Consider the following 24,376-nt stretch of genomic DNA (forward strand, 5'->3'; position numbering starts at 1 on the left):
ACGATAATAACGTTTATAATAAAAATAATAATAATAATAACAATAATAACGATAATAGATACAAATATGTTAATAACTTTAATAATTATAATAAAAATAATAATAATAATAATAATAATAATAATGATAATAATAACGGTAATAATAATATTAACGAAAATAACGATAATATCGATAAAAGCGATAATAAATTTAGTAATGTTGACAACGATAGTAATGATAGTACGGTAATAATAACGATAATAACCATAATTATAACGATTATTATAATGACGAAAATAACGATAATAACGATTATAATAACGATATTAATAACGATAATAATATTAATAATAATAGTAATAATAATAATAATATTTATAACGATAATAGTATTATTAACGGTTACAACGATAATAACGTTAATAAATATAATAAACTTAATTAAGGTAAAAATAACGATAATAATATCGATAATATTAATAATCTCGATAATAACGATTATAACGATAATAATGGTAATAAAATTACGATAATAAGGATGGTAACTACAAAAAGCGATATTAACTGTTATAATAATAATAATAATAATTGTTATAATAATAACTATAATATTAATAATAACGTTATTGAAGATATTGATAATAATTACGGTAGTAACGTTATTATCTATAATATTAATAATAATAATATATGTAACTATAACTATATTATTATAGATAACAACGATAACAACGATAGTAACGATAATAACGATAATAATACCGATAATAAAGATAATAACGATAATAACTTTAATAAAAATTATAATAATGATTATTTCTATATTAAAGTTAATCATATCGATAATTATAATAATATCAATAACAACGATAATAATATCGATAATTATAAAAAATAAAAATAATAATAATTATAATATTAATAACCATAATAATAATAATAACGATAATAGCGATAATGTCGATAATAACGATAATAACTTTAATAGCTATATTACTTTTTTTGATGGTCTGAGAATTTTACGCACTGACCCAGGGACCCTGCCCAATAGAGGAACCCTTCACCAATTGGGTCCCCTGTTAAAGTCCCTGGAGTGTCGGGCTCACCGTTGGAATAGGCACTACTGACTAAACACATATCTATTCTAGTAGCATAGTGAAACAATCCAGGCACCATCATGTGACATTACATCAGGATGGCGCCGATGCATCATGCGCATTAACTGGACTTCCTCTTCGGCTCTACGTGGCAGGAACCTGGAACAACGTTGGTGGCACGTCTATGGGCAGCCCATCTCCTTCCTCTCTTACGTAAAATTGCCCTCGTGTACCAGGCCACCTTGTTCTAATCCTTCAGACATCTCAGCATTTTCTCGACAACGTTGTTCAGCGAGATGTCTCCGACGTCCTGCTCCAAGGTAAGTCGTTCGGCTCTCCACCGGGTACATATGAAGAACGTGTGGTGAGCGTCGTCTTTGATCGAGTCCCCATAGTGGCAGTTGCAGTCTGCTACATTCCTCATTATTGCGAGGTAGGAGCGGAACAGGCCTGTCAAGAATTGGGTAAGGTAGAAATCGACACTTTGCACCTCTCGATTTATCCAGTTATCTAGTCGACTGATGAGTCGGGCAATCCATCTGCCCCTAGGTTTCTGCACCCATCTGCTGTACCAGGCTTCGATGCAATTACACCAGGCGTTGTTTGATACCTCCTCCTTCCCCAGAAAGGGCTTCTGCTGATGGACGAATTGTCACTCCTTGGATAGTAGGTCAAACGGGATTACCCCGGCGACAACAATCACTGCGGGCACTGAGACCGTGCGCTAGGAGCAAGCGATTCGGAGAGCGTCCCTCCTCTGTAACGCGGCTATGCGCTTGCGATATTTCTCATTTCGCAGTACCTCGACCCATACTTCCGTGCCGTACAGCATCACTGCTTCGGCGTCAGGCATAAGTAGTCGCCTTATGCACGGTCGGGGACCGTTGACATTGGCCATGAGTCTGTCCAGAGGTGCTACTAATTTAGCCGCCTTGTCTGCTGCCATCATTATATGCTCTCCGTAATTGAGTTTGCAATCGAGCATTACTCCTAGGTACTTGACAGCTGAATTAATCTGGAACGTCGCGTTTCCCACGGTGAAGCTGCGCAAGGTGTTGATGCGCTACTAACGAAGGTTAGTAGCACGATTTCTGTGTTCTGGTCTGTTAAGGATAGCCCGTGTTCTTCCATCTAGGAGATGACTCTGCGCATGACTTTGTTGAGCAGCAGCACCATGTCTCTTGCAGTTATGACAACTACTATGTCATCTGCGTACCCAACCAAGAAATCAACTTCAGGGACTGCCATACGTAGGATACCGTTGTAGAAAATATTCCATATATCCGGTCCCAGTATGGAGCCCTGTGCTGCCCCCGATGTCAACTCCAAGCTTCTTGGACCATCGCCAGTATAGTATTCTAGGAGGCACCCGATCAGATTATCCCCGAGAATTCGGAGTAAGTACCCCGGATAGTTGAAATTACGTTCGAGCGCTTTCATTGCCAAATCCCACCTGATGGAGTTGAAGGCACTTCTCATGTCTAAGTTAACCAGCAGGTACATAGGTCGAATATGTTGATTCCATCGCTCCGTCATTTCTGCGGCCGTGACAACCTCCTGGACTGCGTGGATGGTGGAGAGGCCGGAACAAAATCCATACTGGCGTGCAGCAAGATCGCCCACTGCCCTCACGGCCGCAAGCAGCCGTGGCATATAAAGCTTCTCCAGGAGGTTGCCAGACGTATCCAGCATAAATATAGACAGATAAATATAGATATAAAAATATGACGAAGATGCATTTGCTAGACTCTTGCCCTTGCTAATGAGCATAAGCCTCGCTTTCTTACACAGAGCGGGGAAAATGTCTACCCTGAGGTACATGTTATACATGGTTAGCAAGGGTGACTCTGCGCGACGGCTTTCATTACTTCCGCTGGAAGGCCGTCTGGTCCTGGAGCTCTCTCGTTCTGCATGGAAGATGCGGCCAGGAGTAGCTCCCCTCCGTAAACTATGGCGCTTCGGTTATGCCAGGCGCAGCCTTGCTAATCGCTCTCTTCGGCTGTGAGGGGAATAGAGTATGCACCATGTATACCAACGTCCTCTCGTCCTGAGGGATTCCTTGCGTTCGATTACCCAGCTTGCAAGTGACGATCTGGTACACTAATACCCACGGATTCTTCTCCACATCCAGGCACAGCTCCTTCCGGCATCATCGTTGACTGAGCTTGATGGTCCTCTTCAAATCTTTTTTGGCCGCTTAATACTCTGCAGGCAAGAGAGCAGCCTCGAGGTCACGTCACTTCGCTCGTAGTGCCAAACGGTGAAGCCTTAAGAACCTCTTACGAAGATCTACGATCTCGTTCTTCCACCAGTATGCAGGACGCCTTTGCCGTTTCGTGCTCTTCTTGGCACCACTTTCGCGCAAGCCTTTTGGATGAGCAGTTGCTGCAGTAATCATCCTGGCTTGTGCAGGTGGCGATAGACTCGCGGAAGCAATTTAATGGGATTCCAAACCTTCATAAATGAACGAAAATAGCCTCTTTCGATCCATTCTTGCAATATTACATCGGGGAGATTGTTCTGCACTTGTCACGGCTGGCCTCCTATCGTGTTCATCGAATAGGATGTACTGATGGTCGCTCTGAGTATAAACCTCAATTACCCGCCAGCCTGCGACTCTTGCCACAAGGTGTTCGTTGGCTAGAGAGACGTCCGTGATCGTCTCTCTGTAGTCCGGCCTTCGGAAGGTTGGTGTCGAGCATGTGTTGAATACTGATAGCTGTAGTCTCGACGCCACCTCCATGATTCGTCTTCCTCTTGAGTCCGACCAGGCCTCCACGCATTCGAGAGCTTTGGCATTGAGGTCTCTAATAAGAATGAGGTCCCCTTGCATTTTCCGCAACGCGTCTTCCAGATCGTCCAGTTTTGTCGGGAGGTCGTCTATCTTGCAGTGCGGGGTAAGATATACGCAGACATAAGTCATCGAGATATGTCTCACCCAAACGTAACCATGTCTGGATCCTTGATCCGACACATGTATTTGTCGGGGATCTGGGATCCAGATGGGCGCGGAGACCAATTCGTTTGCATACTATCCTATCCCCGCTCTGTCCTGGAATTGTCCGCTGATTAGAAAAATATTTTCTTTGCACTCAGAGCAGAGCTGGGTGAGATGGTGGTGCTCCGTCCTGTTCCTAATGGGGTTATCATGAAGTACTCTCATCCTTTCTTCTTCTTGTTGGTTGTTCCAATGGTCTCCTGGAAAGATTTACAAGCTCTTGATACCGCCAGGTGATTCTTAAGTTCATCAACGTTATTGAGCACAAGAAGCAGGAAGGCTCGCTGACCTTGCAGTTTTTGATCTTGTGCCCCGTGCTACCGCAGAAATAGGAAAACTAACAGCGATCGGGGCTCTTGCACGAGGCGTTATAGTGACCACAGTCGAGACAGCGGTAACATCGCTTCACTTCCGCTCTTTGCCTGACCCTGCAGCTGACATAGCCGACCAGCATTCGGTCGGCCTTTAAAATATTTGCTGCTGCTTCCTCATCTATCCTGACGAGGGCCAGTCGTTGTTGTCTCGCGTTGGGTCCGTCATTTTATCCTCGAGTTACCCCGCGCAGCCTGCCTGGGTCCTCTTTAGGACCTCCACGATTTCTAATAAAAATGTGCAATAACAATATTTTTGGTAATAGCGATAATGACGATAATAGCGATAATTGTAGCGATAAGATATATAATAACGACAATAACGGTTATAACGATAATAATAATAGTGATAATAACGAAAATAATAATAATAACGATTATAAAGTTTAAAACGATAATAATAACGATTAAAACGATAATAACGATCATAATGCTAACAATATCTATAATAACGATAATAACGTTATCAACGATAATAATAATAATATTTATAATAGTTGCGATAACTGCGACTACATTACTAATATCTTTACTATCGTTATTTTTATAATCGTTATTATTATTATTATAATTGCCGTTATTTACTTTTTTTTAGTTAAGTTCGTTCTTATCGTTATAATCCTTATTATCGATATATAATTATTATAATTATCGTTATTATCGTTACCATCGATATTATTGTTAATAGTATTATATTACTTGACGTTATTATCGATATTATAGTTATAATTATTATCGTGATTAACGTTATTATCGATATTATTGTTTGTAATGCTATTATTATTATTATTATTATGTTTGTCACTGTATTTAATGTTATTACTATAATTATTATCGTTATTATCACTATTATCGTTATTATTATTATTATCATTATTGTTATTATCGATATTATCGTAATTATCATTATTATCCTTGTTATTATTATTATTATTATTATTAATAATAATAATAAAAATAATAATATCATTAATATTGATAATATTAACTCTGATAATATATAAATATCGATTATAACGATTACGACGATAATAACGATTAATACATTAATAGCAATAACAACGAAATTAATGATTATAACGACAATGACGATAATTGCCATAATAACGGTGAAAACGATAGTAACTATAATCATAATAATAACGATAATAACGTTAATAAAAAGAATAATAAAAGTAATACTATTAATAACAATTATAACTTCAATAACGATAACATTAACGATAATTATCATATAACTATAATAACGATAATAACGATAATAATAACAATAATTGTAATAATAAAGAAAAAACCGATAATATCAATAGTAGCGATAATAACGTTAACAACGATAACAACGATAGTAATGATAATGACGATAATAACGATAACAACGAAAGCAATGATAATAATGTTCATGACGATAATAACGGTAATAATAGCGATATAATAAATAATAACGTTAAAAACGGTAATAAAGATATCTATAACATTAGTGATAATGACGATAATAATAATAATAACGATAATAACGATAACAACCATAATAAAAGCGATAAAAACGATTACATCGGTAATAATAAACATCATAACAGTAATAACTGTTATCATGACGATAATAACGATAATAACGATATTAAAAACAATAACGATAATAACGATATTAATGATAATAATAACAATAGTAATAATAATAATTATATTTGGAACGATAATAATATTATTACGGATAACATCGATAATAACGATAATAAAGTTAATGGCGATAATAACCATAATAAATTTAATGATAACGATAATAACAATAATAACGGTTATGTCGAAATTAACGATAATAATATCGATATTAAAATTAATAATGGTAATACCGATAATAAAGGTAATAATTGTAATAAAATTAATTACGATAATAATAATGATAATAATAAACATAGCGATAATAACGATAATAACGATAATAATAACGATAATTATAGTAACAAAAGTAATAATAATAATAATAATAGTAATAATAATAATATCGATAATAATTATAATAACGATAATAATAACGATAGTTACAATAATAATAATAGTAGTAATAATAATGATAATTATAAAAATAACGGTAATAATAACGATAATAATAATAGTAACGATTAGAACGACAAGAATAATAATAACGAAAATAAGGATAATAACGATAATATCGATATTAACGATAATAGCGATGTTCCTGACATACCATGCCACCTCGTTCCACTTCTCCTAGACTCGAAGCATTTTTTTGACAACGTTGTCTGGCGAGATTATTCCGAGGTCTTGCTCCAAGGTGAGTCGTTCGACGCTCCTCCGGGCATATTTGAAGAACATGTGGTAGGCGCCGTCGACGGTAGAGTCCCCATAGGGGCAGTTGTCATTTACAACCTTCCTCATTTTTCCGAGGTAGGAGCAGAACAGACCATGCTCTATCAAAAATTGTGTGATGTAGAAGTCTATCTCCCCCGCTCCCGGTTGAGCCAGCTATCTACCCGACTGATGAGTCGGGCCGTCCATCTGCCCCTAGGCTCCTGTTCCCATCTGCTTTGCCAGGTCTCGATGCTGATAGACCTGGTGAGCCTTGATGCCTCCTCCTATTCCAAAACGGGCCTTTGCTGGTGAACGAATTGTCTCTCCTGGGCTAGTAGATCGATCGGGATTACCCCCGCGACGACTAGCATCGCGGGCTCAGAGAACATGCGGTAGAAGCACGCGATTCGGAAAGCGCCCCTCCTCTGTACCGCGGCTATGCGTATGCGATATTTCTCGTGTCGCAGCGCCTCAGCCCAAACTTTTGAGACTTACAGCATCACTGCTTAGGCACATCAAATCATTAGTCGCTTTATGCACGGGCGCTCGCCAACACATAAGTGTGTCGAGCGAGGATAATACTTTTTCCGCCTTGTCTGCTGCCCTAATTATGTGCCATCCAAAATTGAGCTTTTTGTATAGCATTCTACCTAAGTATTTGATAGCCTGGACTGCCGCGTCTCTTACGATGAAGATGCGCAAGGTGTTGATGCGCTTCTTCGTAAGTAGCACGATCTCTGTCTTCTGAGCTGCTAGAGATAGCCCGTGTTCTTCCATCCAGGAGATGACTCTGCGCATGACTTTGTTGAGCAACAGCTGATAATAGTCCGTGTCTCTTATTGTTATGATAACTGCAACGTCCTTTGCGTACCCAACAAGAAAAGCACCATAAGGGACTGTCATACATAGGATACCGCCGTAGGAAATATTCCAGATATCTGGAACCAGTATGGAGCAATGGGCTGCCCCCAATGACAACTCCAAACTTCTCGGAACATCGCCAGTATCGTATTCTTGAAGCGCTCGTTTAGTCCGTCCCCGAGAATTTGGAGTAGGTACTCCGGGACACTGAATTTACGTTCGAGCGCTTCCATTGCCATGTCCCACCTGACGGAATTGAAGGCATTTCTCACGTCTAAGGTGGACAGCAAGAACAATGGGCGAGATAGATGATATAATAACGGTAATAATGATAGTAACTATAATAAAGAACATAACGATAATAATAATAAAAATAATAATAACAATAATATCGACAATAATAAAAAATAATAATAATGATAATAGCTATAATTATAACGATAATCATAAAATTAATAAAAATAATAATAATTATAATAATAACGATAATAATAGAAATAACGATAATAAACATAAAAATGATAATAAGTAATTAACGATAATAACGATAATAACGCTAATAACGATAATATTAACGATAATAACGATAATGACGTTCATAACGCTAATATTAACGATAGTAACGATAATAACGTTAACAACGATATTAATAACGATAATAATAATAGTAGCGGTAAGTGTAAAAATAAGAATGACAATAATAATAATAGGAAAAATAATAATGATAATAATAATTACTATTATAATATAAATAAAGATAACAATAATAATAAAGATAATAACGATTAAAACGATAATAACGATTAAACGATAATAACGGTAATAATGTTAATAACGATAATAAAGTTAATATTCAAGACAACTATAGTAATGACAATAATGATAATGAAAGTAATAACGATAATAATAATAATAATAATAAGAATAATAATAATAATAATGATAATTACGGAAGTAATAAAGATACTAACGAACATACGGTAACAGAAACGATATTACGATAATAACGATAATTGCAATAATAATAATAATTATAATAATAACGAGAATAACGATAATAATAAGGATAATACCGGTAATAACGAAAAAACGGTATTACTAAAATAATAGCTTTAATAACAATAATCAAATTTATAATAATAAAAATAATGATAATATAATAAATAAAGATAATAAAGATAATATCGATTATAATGATAAAAACGACATAAATAAGTATAACGATAATAAATATGATAAATACAATAGGATTATTAACGGTATTAATAATAATAATAACGCTTATGAAGATAATAACGATAATAACGATAATAACAATAATAATAATATTAATAATAATTATTATAAAATTAATAATAATAATATTAATAACTATAATAATATTATTTAAGGTAACTACCATAACAACGATAATAACGATAATAACGTTAATAATAACAACAATAATAATAATAACGATAATAACGATTAAAACAATAATAATAACGATAATAACTAGAAAAATAATGATAGAAACGCTAATAACCTTAATAACGTTAATAACAATAATTACTTTAATAAAGATAATAAATACGATTACATCGATAATAACGATAATAATATCGATAATTATAATAATAAAGGTAATAATGTTAAAAATAGCGATAATTAAAAAAAATAAGGATAATAATAATTATAATGTCCATACTAATAACAATAACGATAATAGCGATAATAAAGATAATAACGTGAATACCGTTAATAATGATATTAATCGTAATAGCGATATGGACGATAATAGCAATAATAGTAGCGATAATATATATAATAAAGATAATAACGGTAATAACGATAATATAAATAATAACGATTATAAAGATTAAAACGATAGCAAGAACGATTATAACGATAATAACGATAATAACTTTAATAAAAATGATATTAAGGATGATTATAATAACTATGATTATAATACAAGTATCGAAAATAATAATATTAATGATAATAACGATTAAGACGATAATAAAGTTTATAATACCAATAAAAATAATAATAACAATAATAACGATAAAAGAGATATTTTCGTTAATAACGTTACAAAGAATAAAAAAATAATAATAATAATAATGATAATAATAACGGTAATAATAAAATTAACGAAAATAACGATAATATCGATAATAGCGATAATAACGTCGATAACGATGACAACGATAGTAATGATAATACGGTAAAAATAACGATAATAACAATAATAATAACGACTATAATAATAACGATAATAACGATTGTAATAACGATATAATAACGATAATAATAGTAACAGTAGTTATGATAATAATAATAATATTTATAACTATAGCAGTTTTATTAACGGTAACAACGACAACAACGATAATAACGATAATAAATAAAATAACCATAATAAAGATATTAATAACGATAATAATAATAAAATCATTTATATAGATATTAACAATAATAATATCGATAATAATAATAATGACGGTAATGACAATAATAGAGATAATAACGGTAATAAATTTAATTATGATAATAATAACGATGATAATAAATATAATGATAATAAAGAAAATACCCTTAAAACAATATTAATAACAATAATAACGATAAATGCAATAAAAATAAAAATAAAGCTAATAAGGATAGTAGCCACGATAGCGTTATTAACGATAATAATTATAATAATAACGATTATAACGATAATAACGATTGTAGTAACGATAGTTAAAATAATAACGAGAATAACGAAAATTATAGCGATAATAATAATAATAATATTAACAATGATAATAAAGATAATTTCAATAATAACAATAATAACGATATTAACGATTATAGCAGTAAAAATAAACATAATAGCAGAAGTAACGGTAATAACGACAATAAAGGTAATAATAAAGATAAAAACGATAGTAAGAATAATAACGAAAATAATAAGTATAATAATTATAGTTATAATAATAACGATAATAATGATAATAATGATAATAATAACGATAAGATAGATAATAATAAGGATTATAACGATAATAACGATAATAACAATGATGAGGATAATAAAGGTCATGAAGTTAATAAAGATAATAATGATGATATTTATAATAATAATAATTATAATTATAATAATAATAATAGTAATAATAATAAGAACGATAATTATAAAAATAACAATAACAATATCGACAAATATAATATTAATAATAATAGCAATAACAGCGATAATTATAAAAACAACAGTAATAATAACGATAATAATAATAGTAACCATAACAACGAAAATAAAATAATAAGAAAAATAATAACGAAAATAAAGATAATAACGATAATAATAACGATAATAATAAAAATAACGATAATAAAGAAAGCTTTAATATCAAAGATAATAGAAATAATAAAAATAATAATAATTGTAATAATGAAGATAATAATAGAAATATAGATAACAATAACAATAAGAGTAATAGTCACTATAAAAGCGACAAAAAACACGATAAGAATAATAATAACGATAATAAAGGCGATAATAACGTAATTAACGGTAATAACGATAATAATAAAAATAACTATAATAACAATAATAATAAAGATAATTAGGATAATAACGATAATAAAGATAATAATTACGTTAATAACGATTATAACGGTAAAAGCATTAGAGATAAAGATAATAACAAAAATAACGATGATATAGAAAATTACGATAATAACGATAATAACGATAATAAAACTAATAACGATAATAATAAAGATAAAAATGATAATAACGATTATAACACTAATAATAAATGTAATAACGATAATATCCTTAACGAACGTTAATAATAAAGTTAATAATAATAGTAGCACTAAGTGCGGCATTAATAACGATAAAAATAATAATAATAATAATAATTATGATAATAATAATTACGAAAATAATAAAAATAGCAATAATGATAATATAAAAGGTAATAACGATTATAACGATAATTATAAAGATAATAGACATAGTAACGATAATAACGAAATTAATAACGATAAAAATAATAATAACTACAATAAGATAATATCAAAGAAAAAAACGATAATAACGTTAATAGCGATAATAACGTTAAAAACCATAATAACGATAATAATAAGGATAATAATAATAATAATAACGATTATAACGATAATAACTATTGTAATAACGATAGTGAAAATAATAACGAGAATAACGATACTAATAACGGTAATAATAATAATAATGTAAATAACGATAACAACGATAATTACAATAAATACAATAATAACTATAATGACAATAATAATAATAACCATAATGACGATAGTAACGATAATAAAGAGTATAATAACAATAATAATATTAATAACGATTATAATGTTAATAAAGACAACAATAACGTTAATAATAATAATAACGATAATAATAATAATAACAATCATAAGAATAATAACGGTAATAATAACGATAATAACGATAACAACGGTAACAGTAATGTTATTAAAGTTAATGACAGTAATATTAAAATAATAAAATTAACGATATTAACGATAATTTCTATAATATTAACGATAATAATAATAACACTATAAAATATAATAGTAATATTAAAAACGATAATAATAATAATAACGATAATAAAGATATTAACGAATATAATGTTAATAACTCTAATAAGAACGATAATAGTAATAGTAACGGTAACTGCGACAATAATAACTAAAGTAATAATAATAATTAGAATAATAATAATAATTATAATAATAATAATAACGATAAAGCTTTAATATGGTAATTATAATTATAATAAATAGCGTTATTAACGATAACAATAATTATAACGATAATAAAGAGAATTATAATATTAATATATTATTGTATTTATTAATAGTATTAGCGATAGCAACTATAATAGCGATAATAGTGATTATTCGATAATATAGGAAATAACGTATATTACTGTAATGATGACGATAATAATAAAATAACGATAATAAGGATGATAAATATTTTACCCAATATAACTTTAATAACGATAAAAATAGTAGTAACAATTACAGCGAAAATTATAACGATAATAATAATAATAATATTAATAACGAAAATAAAAAAAATAAACATAATAAACATAATATCGATAATTACGATAATAACTTTAATAACGGTAACAAGGATAATAATAACTATATTAATAATAATAACTGTAATAACGATAATAACGATAATAATAACGATAATAACGATAATAACGATAATAACGATAATAAATATAATAATAATAATAGAAATAGATGCAAAAACAATAATATTTATAACGATAATAATAATACTAACGATAAAAAAAATAATATTGATAATAATAATAACGATAATAGTAAAAATAAAAATAATAACGATTATAACGATATTAACAACGATAATAAAGATAATAACGGTAATAAAGTTGATAACGATAATAACGGTAATAAGAATAATAACAATTATAACCGTAATAAATAAAATACCGTTAATAACTTTAATAACGACAATAGTAAGGATAGTATCGATAATAAGGTTAATAAATATAATAACAACGATGATTATAACGATAATAACGATAATTACGAAGATTATGTTTATAAGGAAAATACGATTAAAATCACGATCATAACGATAATAACTACTAATAACGATACTAATAACGACAATAATAATAGTATTCATAACAGTGACGATAATAACGATAATTATAACTGTATTAATAATAGTAATAATAATAATAATAATTATAATAATAATTATAATAACAATAATACTAATACTAATAATAATAATAATTATAATAATAATAATAATAATAATAATGATAATAATCATAATAATAATTTTTCTTTTGATGGTCTGAGAATACCAAACTGTAGGCACTAACTCAGAGACCCCATCCGCCATAGGGACACTTTGGGTCCGCCACTTAAGTCCATGAAGTGTCGCGCTCATCGTTGGAATAGGCACTACCGAGTAAACTCATATCCAACTTAGTGGCATTGTAAAACTATCCCGGAACCGCCAAGTGGAATTACTTCGGGATGGCGTCATTGCATCAGGTCCCTATACGGGACTCTACCGTTCTACGGGACAGAAGACTGGAGCAACGTTCGCGGCGCATCTATGGGCCGAACATCTTCATCTCTTCCCTTTGCAAGATGTTCCTGTCATACCATGCCACCTCGTTCCAATTCTCCTGGACTCGAAGCATTTTCTCGACAACGTTGCCCGGAGAGATTACTCCGAGGTCTTGCTCCAAGGTGAGAAGTTCGTCGCTCCAACGGGCATATTTGAAGAATGTGTGGTAGGCGTCGTTGATGGTCGAGTCGCCATTGGGACAGTTGCCGTCTGCTACATTCCTCATTTCTGCAAGGTAGGAGCAGAAGAGTCCATGCCCTGTCAAGAAATGGGTGAGATATAAGTCGATCTCCCCAGCCTCCCGGTTTAGCCAGCTGTCTAGCAGACTGATGAGTCGGATGGTCAACTACCCTTAGGCTCTCGTTCCCATCTGCTTTACCAGGTCATGAAACTGCTAGACCTGGCGAACCTTGTTGCATCTTCCTTTCCCAGAAAGGGCATTTGTTGGTGGACAAATTGTCTCCCCCTGGTCTAGTAGATTGATTGGGATTAACCCCGCAATCTCTACCACCGAGGGCTCAGAGACTGTGCAGTAGGAGCACGAGATTCGGAGAGCGACCCTCTTCTGTACCACCGCTATGCGCTTGCGGTATGTCACGTATCGCAGTACTTCGGCACAGACCTCCGCGCCATACAGCAACACTGCTTCAGTAGCGCACCTCAGTAGTCGCCTCATGCACGGTCGAGGAACGTTGACGTTGGCCATGAGTGTACCAAGCGAGGCTATTACTTTTACCGCCTTGTCGGTTTCACTAATTATGTGCTGTCCGATATTGAGCTTGTTGTCGAGCGTTCTACCTAAGTTTTTGACAGCCGACTTAGTCTGGACCGCCGCGTCTCCTAAGATGAAGCTGCGCAAGGTGTTGATGTGCTTCATCGTAAGTAGCACGATCTCTGGCTTCTGCACTGCTACGGATAGCCCGTGGTCTTCAATCAAGAAAATGACTCTGCGTATGACCTGGAAGAACAGCAGCTGTGCACCCTCCATATCTCTTGCATTTATGACAACTGCAATGTCATCTGCGTACCCAACGAAGAAAGCACATTTAGGGACTACCATACGAAGGATTCCGTCCTAGAAAATATTTCAGAAATCCGATCCCAGTATGGAGCCCTGGTCTGTCCCCGATATCAACTCTAAGCTACTCGGAAAATTGCTTGTATTGTATTCTAGGAAGCATTTATTCAAGTAGTCCCCGAGAAATCGGAGTAAGTACTACGGGACACTGAAGTTACGATCGAGCTCTTCAAATGCCAAGTCCCACCTGTGGGACTTGAAGGCATTTCTCACGTTTAAGGAGGCCAGCAGACACAAAGGGCTGGAATGGTGAATCCCTCGTTCCGTCATTTTGGCGGCCGTGACTGCGTGGCTGGTGGAGAGGCCGGATAGAAATCCATACTGGCGGGCGACAAGATCCCTCGATGCCCTCACGGCTGCGTGCAGTCATGACACAAGCAGCTTCTCCAGGTACTTGCCAGCCGTATCGAGCATAGAAATAGGCCTGTATGACAAAGCTGCCACTGCTGGACCATTGCCCTTGCTGATCAGCACAAGCCTCGCTTTCTTCCACGTGCCGGGGAAGGTGCTCCACCTGAGGCAAATGATGTACATGTTTAGCAAGAGCTCAGAGTGACTCTGCGCGACAGTTTTAATTACTTCCGATGGAAGACCGTCAGGACCTGGAGATTTCTTGTTCCACATAGAATGTGAAAAAATGCGGCTCTTATTCTGTAAATTGTGGCCCTTCGATTATGCCAGGCGCAGCCCTGCTAATTTCTCTCTTCGGGTGTGAGGGGAATAGAGTATGCACAATGTATTCCAACGTCCTCGCATCCTGTGGGATCCCTTGCGTACGAGTCCCCAGCTTTCGAGTGACGATCTGGTACCCTAATCCTCACGGATCCCGATCGATATTCTGGCACAGCTCCTTCCAGCACCGAAGTTGACTGACCTTCATGACACTCTTCAAAGACTTTTTGGCCGCTTGATACTCTGCAACCAAGAGAGCAGCGTCGAGGTCGCGTCCCTTCGCTCGTTGTGCTAAACGGCAAAACCTTATGCACTTCTTACGAAGATCTGCGATCTCGCTCATCCAACAGTATACAGGATGCCTCTGCCGTTTTGTTCTCTTTTTTGGCACCGCTATCTCGCAAGCCTTTTGGATGAGCTGCATAGTTACTGCAGTAATCATCCTTGTTTGTGCAGGTGGCGATAGACGCGCGGAAACAAATTGATGGTATCTCCAACATTCTTCTATGATCGAGGACATCCTTTCTCGATACATTCTTGCAATGGTCCAACGGTGGTAGGTCGTTCGACTCTTATCACGGCTGACCACCCAACGTGTACATCGAAAAGGATGTACTGATGTTCGCTCCCGGTATAATCCTCAATTTCCCGCCAGCCTGCGCCTCTTGCCACAAGTTGTTCGTTGGTTAGAGGTACGTCCGGGATCGTCACTCTGTAGTCCCGCCTTCGGAAGGTTGGTGTCGAGCCTGTGTTGAATACTGATAGCTGTAGTCTCGACGCCACCTCCATGATTCGTTTTCCTCTGGAGTCCGGCCTGGCCTCCACGCATTCGAGAGCTTTGGCTTTGAGGTCTCCAGTCACAATGAGATCCTCTTGAATTTCCAGGAACGCGTCTTCCAGATCGTCCAGGTTGGTCTGGAAGTAGTCTTTCCGGACGTTCGGGGAGAGATATACGCTGAAATAAGTCGTGGAGTTATGTCTCACCTGGGTTAGAAGGTGGTGTGCCGCCCTGCTTCTTTTAAGATTGCCCTGAAGTACTCTCATCCTTGTTTCTTCTTGTTGGCTGTTGCATGGGACTCCTGGAAAGCTTTGCAGGACCTTGATCCCGCCCGGTGCTTCTTAGGTACATCAACGTTATGGTTGCACAGGTAGTAAGAAGCCTCTCTGACCTAGCAATATTTGATCTTATGCTCGCCAGAGAAATATCAAAATTTTCTCCCATCAGGGCCTTTGCACGAGGCGTTATATTGACCATAATCGAAACAATGGTAGCATCGCCTCACTTCTGTTCTTCACCTGACCCTGCAGCTGTCGAAGACGACCAGCACTCGGCCGGCCTTTGAAAGCTTCGCAGCTGCTTCTTCTTCTATTTTGACGAGGGCCAGGCATTGTTGTCTCGCGTTGGGGTTAATCAATCTATCTTCAAGTTTCCCCGAGTAGACTGGCATGGTCCTATTTAGGGTCTCCTCGACTTCCACCAACGATGCGCAGCAATCGCAGTCCCGTATCTCCAGCGTAGCTCTAGGGACCTGTTCCGTGATGCTGATCGTTTCTCCTACTTCTTTTCCTTAGGGTTTCTGCGAATGAGGCCCTGATATGCGCAATGGTATTCTTCAGTTCGAGGAGAACCCCTCCGGTTCTGGTCTGCCGGACCGATCTAACGTCTACCTCTGCGGCGCTAGTCTTGAAGCGCTGTTGGATGGCTCCGTCTATGTCTGTGTAAGATTGACATTGCGGAGGTTTCAGGAGGATCGCGTCCGGCCTCGTTTCATTTCTCGGCCTATCCTTCGATTTGATCGGCTTCTTTTTCTCTTGCTGTGGATGTTCCGCCGCCATCTTCGAAGTTTTATCCTTATTTCTTCTCTTCTTCTCGAACTCCGTCTACGTGGTGGCAAGAGACGTCGTCGTCTCTTGCATCGGTCTTTTGAGGCTCTCTTCAGGCAACTGCGGCGGGCTTGTGGCTATTCTCTTAATTGCACCAGCATCAGTTATAGAATTTGCCCCAGGGCTCTGAGAAACTCTGGCGAGGGTCCTCGCTCGCTTATTGACCTTTGTTCGAAATTTATAAGTGAACTCGAGACTGTCTATGATGTTCTCTAGTTCTGGAAGCCCTTACTTAATAGCGTTGTTTACTTTGAACTGTCTAGTAATAGCCACCTTCATTTTGGCAAGGAGAACTTTCGCTTGCGCGAGTTTCTCACTCTCTACATCTTGTGGTGTCCCCATCGCAGGCTGGATAGGTGACGTCAGGCCGGAGAACCGTGTGCTATCGATGGCCCTGGCAGCCAATAGCCACTCCACTAAGTGGCTTTCTTCATATCGTACCCTTTCTTGTGATATAGACACCGCAGGCCAGGTCGCCTACCTGTCGTGTTCTTCCTGTTGCAATATCCAGAGCTGGGGCCAGGTTGCCTACCCCAAGCTCCTGGCAGGTGCTGGATGACGACGGCGGGTGGCCTGGCCTGACACTACCTGACACCGCAGTGGTATGGGTGTTCCTCCCACGCCCGCTTTTGCCATTTTCTGTACTATACATCATACGAAATATATTATTGGGAGGCAAGCTCCCCAAAGGAAAGGAGAGGAACGGAAGGAAACTTGAGTGTGAGAGAAGGAATAGAAAAGGAAACAAAAGAAGTACAAAGGTATGAATAGCCTTAAAATAACATTCACACGCCATTCACACAGTCTCTTTCAGTCGCCTCATACGACAAGCAGGGAGTAATGTGGGAGTATTCTACTTCCCCCTACCCACAGGGGGTAATAATAATAATGAAAATAATTATAATAACGATAATAATGATAATAGCGATAATATCAATTATAACGATATTAACGATAATAATAACGAAAATAATAATTATAATAATAATAAGAATTGTTACATCCCGCGACAAGCAACGTATGTAAAATAAAAAAAAAGGAATATCATATGTAAGTTATAGTATAAATGAAAGATTAATACATAAGCTAGCTTAAGTGAAGGGGATCATCCTTCAAAATTAATATCGCTCATTCATAGGCTAAATATTATTATATATATTCAAAATTTGGATAATTTTACTACTAGCAATATTAGCTAAGATACCTTATAAACTCCTGTTACTACCAGCACCTTCTTATTAATAATACATAAAACACATAAAAGAATAATAATAATAATTAGCGAACATATTGGGACCTATGTTAACAAAATACACACATATACATACAACACTATAATAAAATTAACAATTACCCTAATGAATTAATGTTCAACAACCTTAATAAATTAATGCGAGAAATATCTCTAAATAAATGTAATAAATTATTGCGAGACATACTTATCGATTATGGCGAGACGACATCTGGTGATATGGGTTTTAACATCCTGCGTTCCAACTATTAACAACAACGATATCGACATTATTTTCGGAACCACACCTGCTGATAACAACATTCCAGGGGCTAAGAGCTCCCAGAATTACATCCGGTGATAAGCACCGTGTGAACGCAATACTTGGAAGAGGTAATAAAGGAACGCTCGCATAGTTCTGCCTCACCACCACCGCATTCAGACGGCAAGCGCGAACGGCGTGTCCCACCACCACCGCACTTAGGCGGCAGGCTCGAGCGGCGCACATGCGCAGTGACGTCAACCGGACTCGCCCTAGCAGGAGCAAAGAGCGTCGTCAGACAATCATCGTTCGCAGCCTTACTCAACAAGACGCAAGCTCCTAGTCTCGAGCCTTAAGCAGTCATTATCCAACTTTGAATTTTACGCTAGAGTTTATCTTTGTCAATTAAATAAGTTAGAACCCGTCAATTAAAATTAAAATTAAATTCTTTATTAAAAACAATAAAATAACTACGTTCGCGTGCGGAACATCATCCAAAGGTGTAATTAATCTGTGTACTTTAGTGAAACATTTAATACATAAATAAAATTGTTATTGTTAACCAGTGCATGATTTCTTTATATCCATACATTCATCAATCCTTATTGCTCGGTGAGGACGAACCGCACGAGTATCCTGCTATAAAATTGTCGTAATAAATAATAATGTATATAAATAATAATAAAACACTTTTCTCTTTCTCTCCTACCACCAAACAAACACCTCTTCCTATTACTTACCCTCCTAATGCCGAAGGTACGTCGCTGCGGTAGAAAATATCAACTACGTCGTCTGTTAAAGGAGCTTTAGCACGAAACCGAACTTTATAACGATACTTTGGGTGTTGAATCAATTGAAGAAGAGAAAGAAAATTTTCCCTCATACCGCCTGATTCCCCTGCAGCTCTCTAGAAGGTGGATACCCCCACTGGACCTTCAGATTTTGGATCAGAGGACCCCCAAATATCTGGAAATAAGTCTCCACCATCAGCTTGGATTGTCTTCCCAAGAGGTAAGTGAGCATTTGAAATATCGATTCGACACTCGGTGCAAATGCCGAGCCAATTGAACTGCCCAAGTAAGGGCCGAAATGGGCACAAATCACCTGCAAGTGTCGGAATAGCTTACATACTTTGGAGTTAGCTCTATTAAGGTACATAACTTGCGAGACATAACAACGATAATACCGTTGATAGTAATAATAACAATAATAACGATAATAACAATTATAAGAAGAATAACAATAATAACTATAATACGATAATAACGATAATATCGAATATAATAATAATATTATTAATATCGATAATAATAAATGTAATGATTGTAAAGATAATAACGGTAATTATAATAATGATAATAATAACGGTAATTTTAAAAATACTGATAATAACGATAGTTAGGGTAATTCGGAATATAACGGTAATAACTGTAGTAACGATAATAACAATAATAACCATAATAACTTTTATAACGATAATTCTTTCCTCTTCTTCTTTCGATGAGGTCTGCTAGGGATCACGTGCCAATTTCAATTCTTCTCACTTAGCTGTTTTACTTTCAGTTCCATCCAATATTCCTTCATCTTTTCACTATGATGCTTCTTTCTGTCCTCAGATCACTTCGCACCAGGTTCCTTCTTCAATCTTCCTTGAAAACCATCCATTTTTAATAACCTCTTTCTAAAAATCTCTGTCTGTTATTTCTTCCGCACTTATATTATTTCTTTAACTCTCGAATCAAAGCTAGTTGTTGCCTTTTCCTCCCAAAGATACATGAGTATCCTTTTTGATAATCGGGACTCATCTATTCTGTAGATATAGCCAAAAAATTGAAGTCTTCCATTCTTTATCGTTTCTGTCATGTCTTCTTTGTTCCTGTATATGTCGTCATTAGATATTAAATTCCATACTTTTGTTGTTTTCACTGGACCTAATATTTTCCTCATGATTCTCCTTTCTAGTACTTCTAGTTTATCTAATCTTTAATTTAGTAACAAGCATTCACTCGCTTATATGCATTCTGGATTCACTACTGTAGCGTAATGTCTTATTTTAAGATTTTTAGATAAACACTTTTTGTTGTAAAAATACTTTGTGATACCATACGCTATTTCCATCTTTCGTAACCTCTCTTCTACTGCAGATTTTTCTAAACCATTTCTTGAATTATTTCTGCTAGGTATTTGAATTTCTTTATTTTTTCCAATGCACCAATATCTCTAGATAAAAGTTTTGGTGCGTTCTTGATGTTGTTAATAATTTTAATTTTTTCTACGGAGATTTTCAAACCTGCTTTGTTAGGTATTTCATCCAAGGGATTGATTTGTGTTGTTACACTACTTAGGTTGTCTGACACTTTAGCAATATCGTCTGCAAATGCTAGGCAACATATTTCAATGCCTTTGTTTTTTCTACCCAAAGTTACTGTCGGAATGTTTTGTTCTATTAACTTTATCTTTCTAATTCTTCCAATTTTTTCTAGAACACAGTTGAACAGAAGAGGAGATAAACCATCACCTTGCCTTACATCTGTATTTATCTCAAGAGGATTAGATATCTCACTCATAAATTTTACTTTTGAAATCGTGTCAGTGAATGTTTCACGTATTAAGTTTGTCAATTTATTTTTAACTCCAAATTCACGTATTGCTTTACCTAAGGTTTCTGTATCAACAGAGTCAATTGCCTTTTTAAAATCTATACATTTTATAAATATATCTTTGAATTCAGTATTCTATGGCGAAATATGTATTTTAAGTTAAAAATTTGTTCTGTACAAGTTCTATCTTTCCGATATCAAGCTAGATACTCGCCCAGTTGCTTATCAAGTGTTGTTTCTATTTTATTCAGCAATATATTTGAGATTACCTTGAATGCAGTTTGCAGAAGATATAATTATCATAGTTCAGTTTTTCCCCTTTTTTAAGTAATGGGGGAATTAGTGCTACTTTCCACTCTTCTGGAAACCTCTCTGTTCTCCAAATATCTTCGAAGATTATCTTCAGCTCTTTAATGATTTTTGACAGAGACCAATTCAAAAATTCAGCTGTTATAGAGTATTCCCCACTACCTCTATTATTTTTTAGATTTTTAATTGCTTCCTTAATTTTTTCAGCATTAGGTGGTATATCTTCTTCCAGATTTTCAGTTGTTTCAGAGAATTCCAATTTATGTTTCGGTTCAGGAAAGTTTATAAGTTGACCGAAGTATTTTGCAAGTATTTCAGTTTTCCGCATTGCTTAGGACAAGTTTACCATTTTCATCTTTGTAGTATGTTCTAGGCGCTTGATACGCCTTTAATTAACTCTTAAAAGTCTGATAGAAATTTCGTGAATTATTTTTAGTAAAGTTGTTTTGCATGTCGATAAATTGTGATTTTTCGAAAGATACTTTAACTCCCCTTATTATTCTAGCAGTGTCTTTCCTTTGTTGTTTGAATTGGTCATGGTGTTCAGTCTTCCCCGAGCATTTGCACTTTTTCCAAAGTTTTCTTCTATCCTGTAGTGCATCTTCACATATTTTGTTCCACCAAGGTTTTTTTCTATGCTTGGCCGATCAAAATGTTTTCTGGGCTGCGTTGGTTATTTCTTTAGATAAATCTTGGCACTTCCCATAATGAGTTACTTTTATTTCTCCCTGAAATGTTTCCATAGTTTCTTTTGTAATTTGGAGTCCATGTGTATTTTACTTTATTATTTTTTCCCCACTTCTGTGATTTCTGTTGGGAAAGAATTTGTGTTGAATTTTAGACAAATAGTGATCAGAGTCAAATTCTCTACTTCTTCATACCTTGACATTCATAATTTCCGTCATATTTCCTTTGGATATTGCTACACGATCTTTTTGAAATTCACCTAGCATTGGATTTGGAGAAATCCATGTTTTAGCTCTTCTTGGCAATTTCTGGAAGGAAGTCGACATTACCTTCATTTGAAAGTTCTTACAAATAGTAAGCAATCACATTCCATTTCTATTTGTTCTTTATTGTGCAGCATATTCTCTATTGTTCTATCAATTCTCACTATTGGACTATCAATTCTCTCTTCCTATTTCGTCATTCAAATCTCCAAGTAATATCACTACATTTGATTTTGGAATTTTATAACATTGAGATTACATTTCATCGTCCAAAAGGTCCCAGAATCCCTCTACTTTATTTTGGTTCTCTTTGTTGTCTTTACTTATTGGTGCATGACAATTAATAAAAGTGTATAATTTATTTTTGCATTTCATTTTCGAAAGAGAGATTCTTACTTAGCGGAATTAGAATTTAGTTACCCAGTTTAATAATCTTTATGGATATAAAAGGCTGTTCCCAAGATTAACATTCCTTTCATAATTTTAATCGTAGGCTTGCCTTTAAAGATTCTATAGTCTTTTGTTTCTGTAACATTTTTAGCCAAAAAAAATCTTGTCCCCGATCTGATAAAATTTGTATATCATTTCTATCCAGAAGTAGTTCTAATTCCTTTTGATTACCAAACTTTATCAAAGAAATCACATTTAAAGAGCCCGAAAAAACTTCTTTTCAATCTTAAGTCTGGAAGGATTCCAAGGATGCTCCTACTCATCCTTATTGCAGATGTTGGGACTCACCAAAACCCTAGGTCCCGATGCATTGCATAATGCAATAGTGGATTTTCCTTCTGAGCTGCCACCTGGGGTAGTGCTTTCTTTCAGCGACTTTTCCATATTGATATTGAAATTGTGTGTTACAATGATAGGAATAAAATTCCAAAGTAAGATCAGATTGTCAATCTAAAATGATTTGATTTTGTGCTTGAATCCACTAGGTACTTTCGACCCCACAATCGTGGAGAAATAAGATCTTTGAAGTATTCGTATATCATATTAAAATTATTTTAGTTTTTTGTCCAAATTTTTTATGTCTAAATAAATGTACTATTGTTTAAATAATACTTTACTCCATCCGTCATACACTAAAGATTGTTAAAATAATTAGATGTTTATCGAAAATATTATTTAATAGGTACATCCGATCGGATTAAAATTACGATAATTATGATTGTTAGGATAATAACGATAATAGTAATAATACTAAAAATAACGGTAGTAATAAAAGTAGATAATATAACGGTAATAACGAGAGTCACGATAATAACAATAATAATAATAATAAGAACGGTAATATCGATAATAGTAATTATAATAATTATGTTAACAATAATAATGATATTAATAATAATAATGATAGTAATAACAAAATTAATATTAATAAAGATAATAAAGATAAAAAAGATTATAACGATATTAACTATAATCAGGATAATAAAGACAATAACGATGATAACATTAATAACCTGTATACGATAATAAAATCAATAATAACATTATGAACGGTAGATACTATATTATTATTATTAATAATAATAATAATAATAATAATAATAATAATAATAGTAATAATAATAATAATAATAATAGCGATAATAACAATAATAATGAAAGTAAAGATATTAA

The 24,376-nt window shown here is 34.4% G+C and overlaps 1 protein-coding gene across 1 annotated transcript; it reads right to left on the reverse strand.

The window, feature by feature from the left end:
• Window positions 1-20,607: 20,607 nt before the first annotated feature.
• Window positions 20,608-22,131, reverse strand: LOC124429930. Its single transcript, XM_046975813.1, has 5 exons — window positions 21,844-22,131; window positions 21,709-21,763; window positions 21,107-21,592; window positions 20,987-21,044; window positions 20,608-20,875 (listed from the first exon to the last, which is right to left on the reverse strand). Exons 1-5 carry the CDS (start codon window positions 22,129-22,131, stop codon window positions 20,608-20,610), a joined length of 1,155 nt encoding a protein of 384 aa, XP_046831769.1.
• Between the last annotated feature and the right edge of the window lie 2,245 nt (window positions 22,132-24,376).

This window comes from Vespa crabro, chromosome 16, assembly GCF_910589235.1.
Source record: "Vespa crabro chromosome 16, iyVesCrab1.2, whole genome shotgun sequence".
NCBI classification, from domain to species: Eukaryota; Metazoa; Arthropoda; class Insecta; order Hymenoptera; family Vespidae; genus Vespa; species Vespa crabro.

What these genes read in the sequence shown, in the direction of transcription:
- LOC124429930 (XM_046975813.1), bottom strand. Translation starts at nt 22,131, where the DNA reads ATGCGGAAAACTGAAATACTTGCAAAATACTTCGGTCAACTTATAAAC. An exon ending in AACACTTGATAAGCAACTGG is followed by an intron (nt 21,593 to 21,708) that starts GCGAGTATCTAG and finishes TAAAATGTATAG; the next exon opens with ATTTTAAAAAGGCAATTGAC. An exon ending in ATAGCGTATGGTATCACAAA is followed by an intron (nt 20,876 to 20,986) that starts GTATTTTTACAA and finishes ACTAAATTAAAG; the next exon opens with ATTAGATAAACTAGAAGTAC.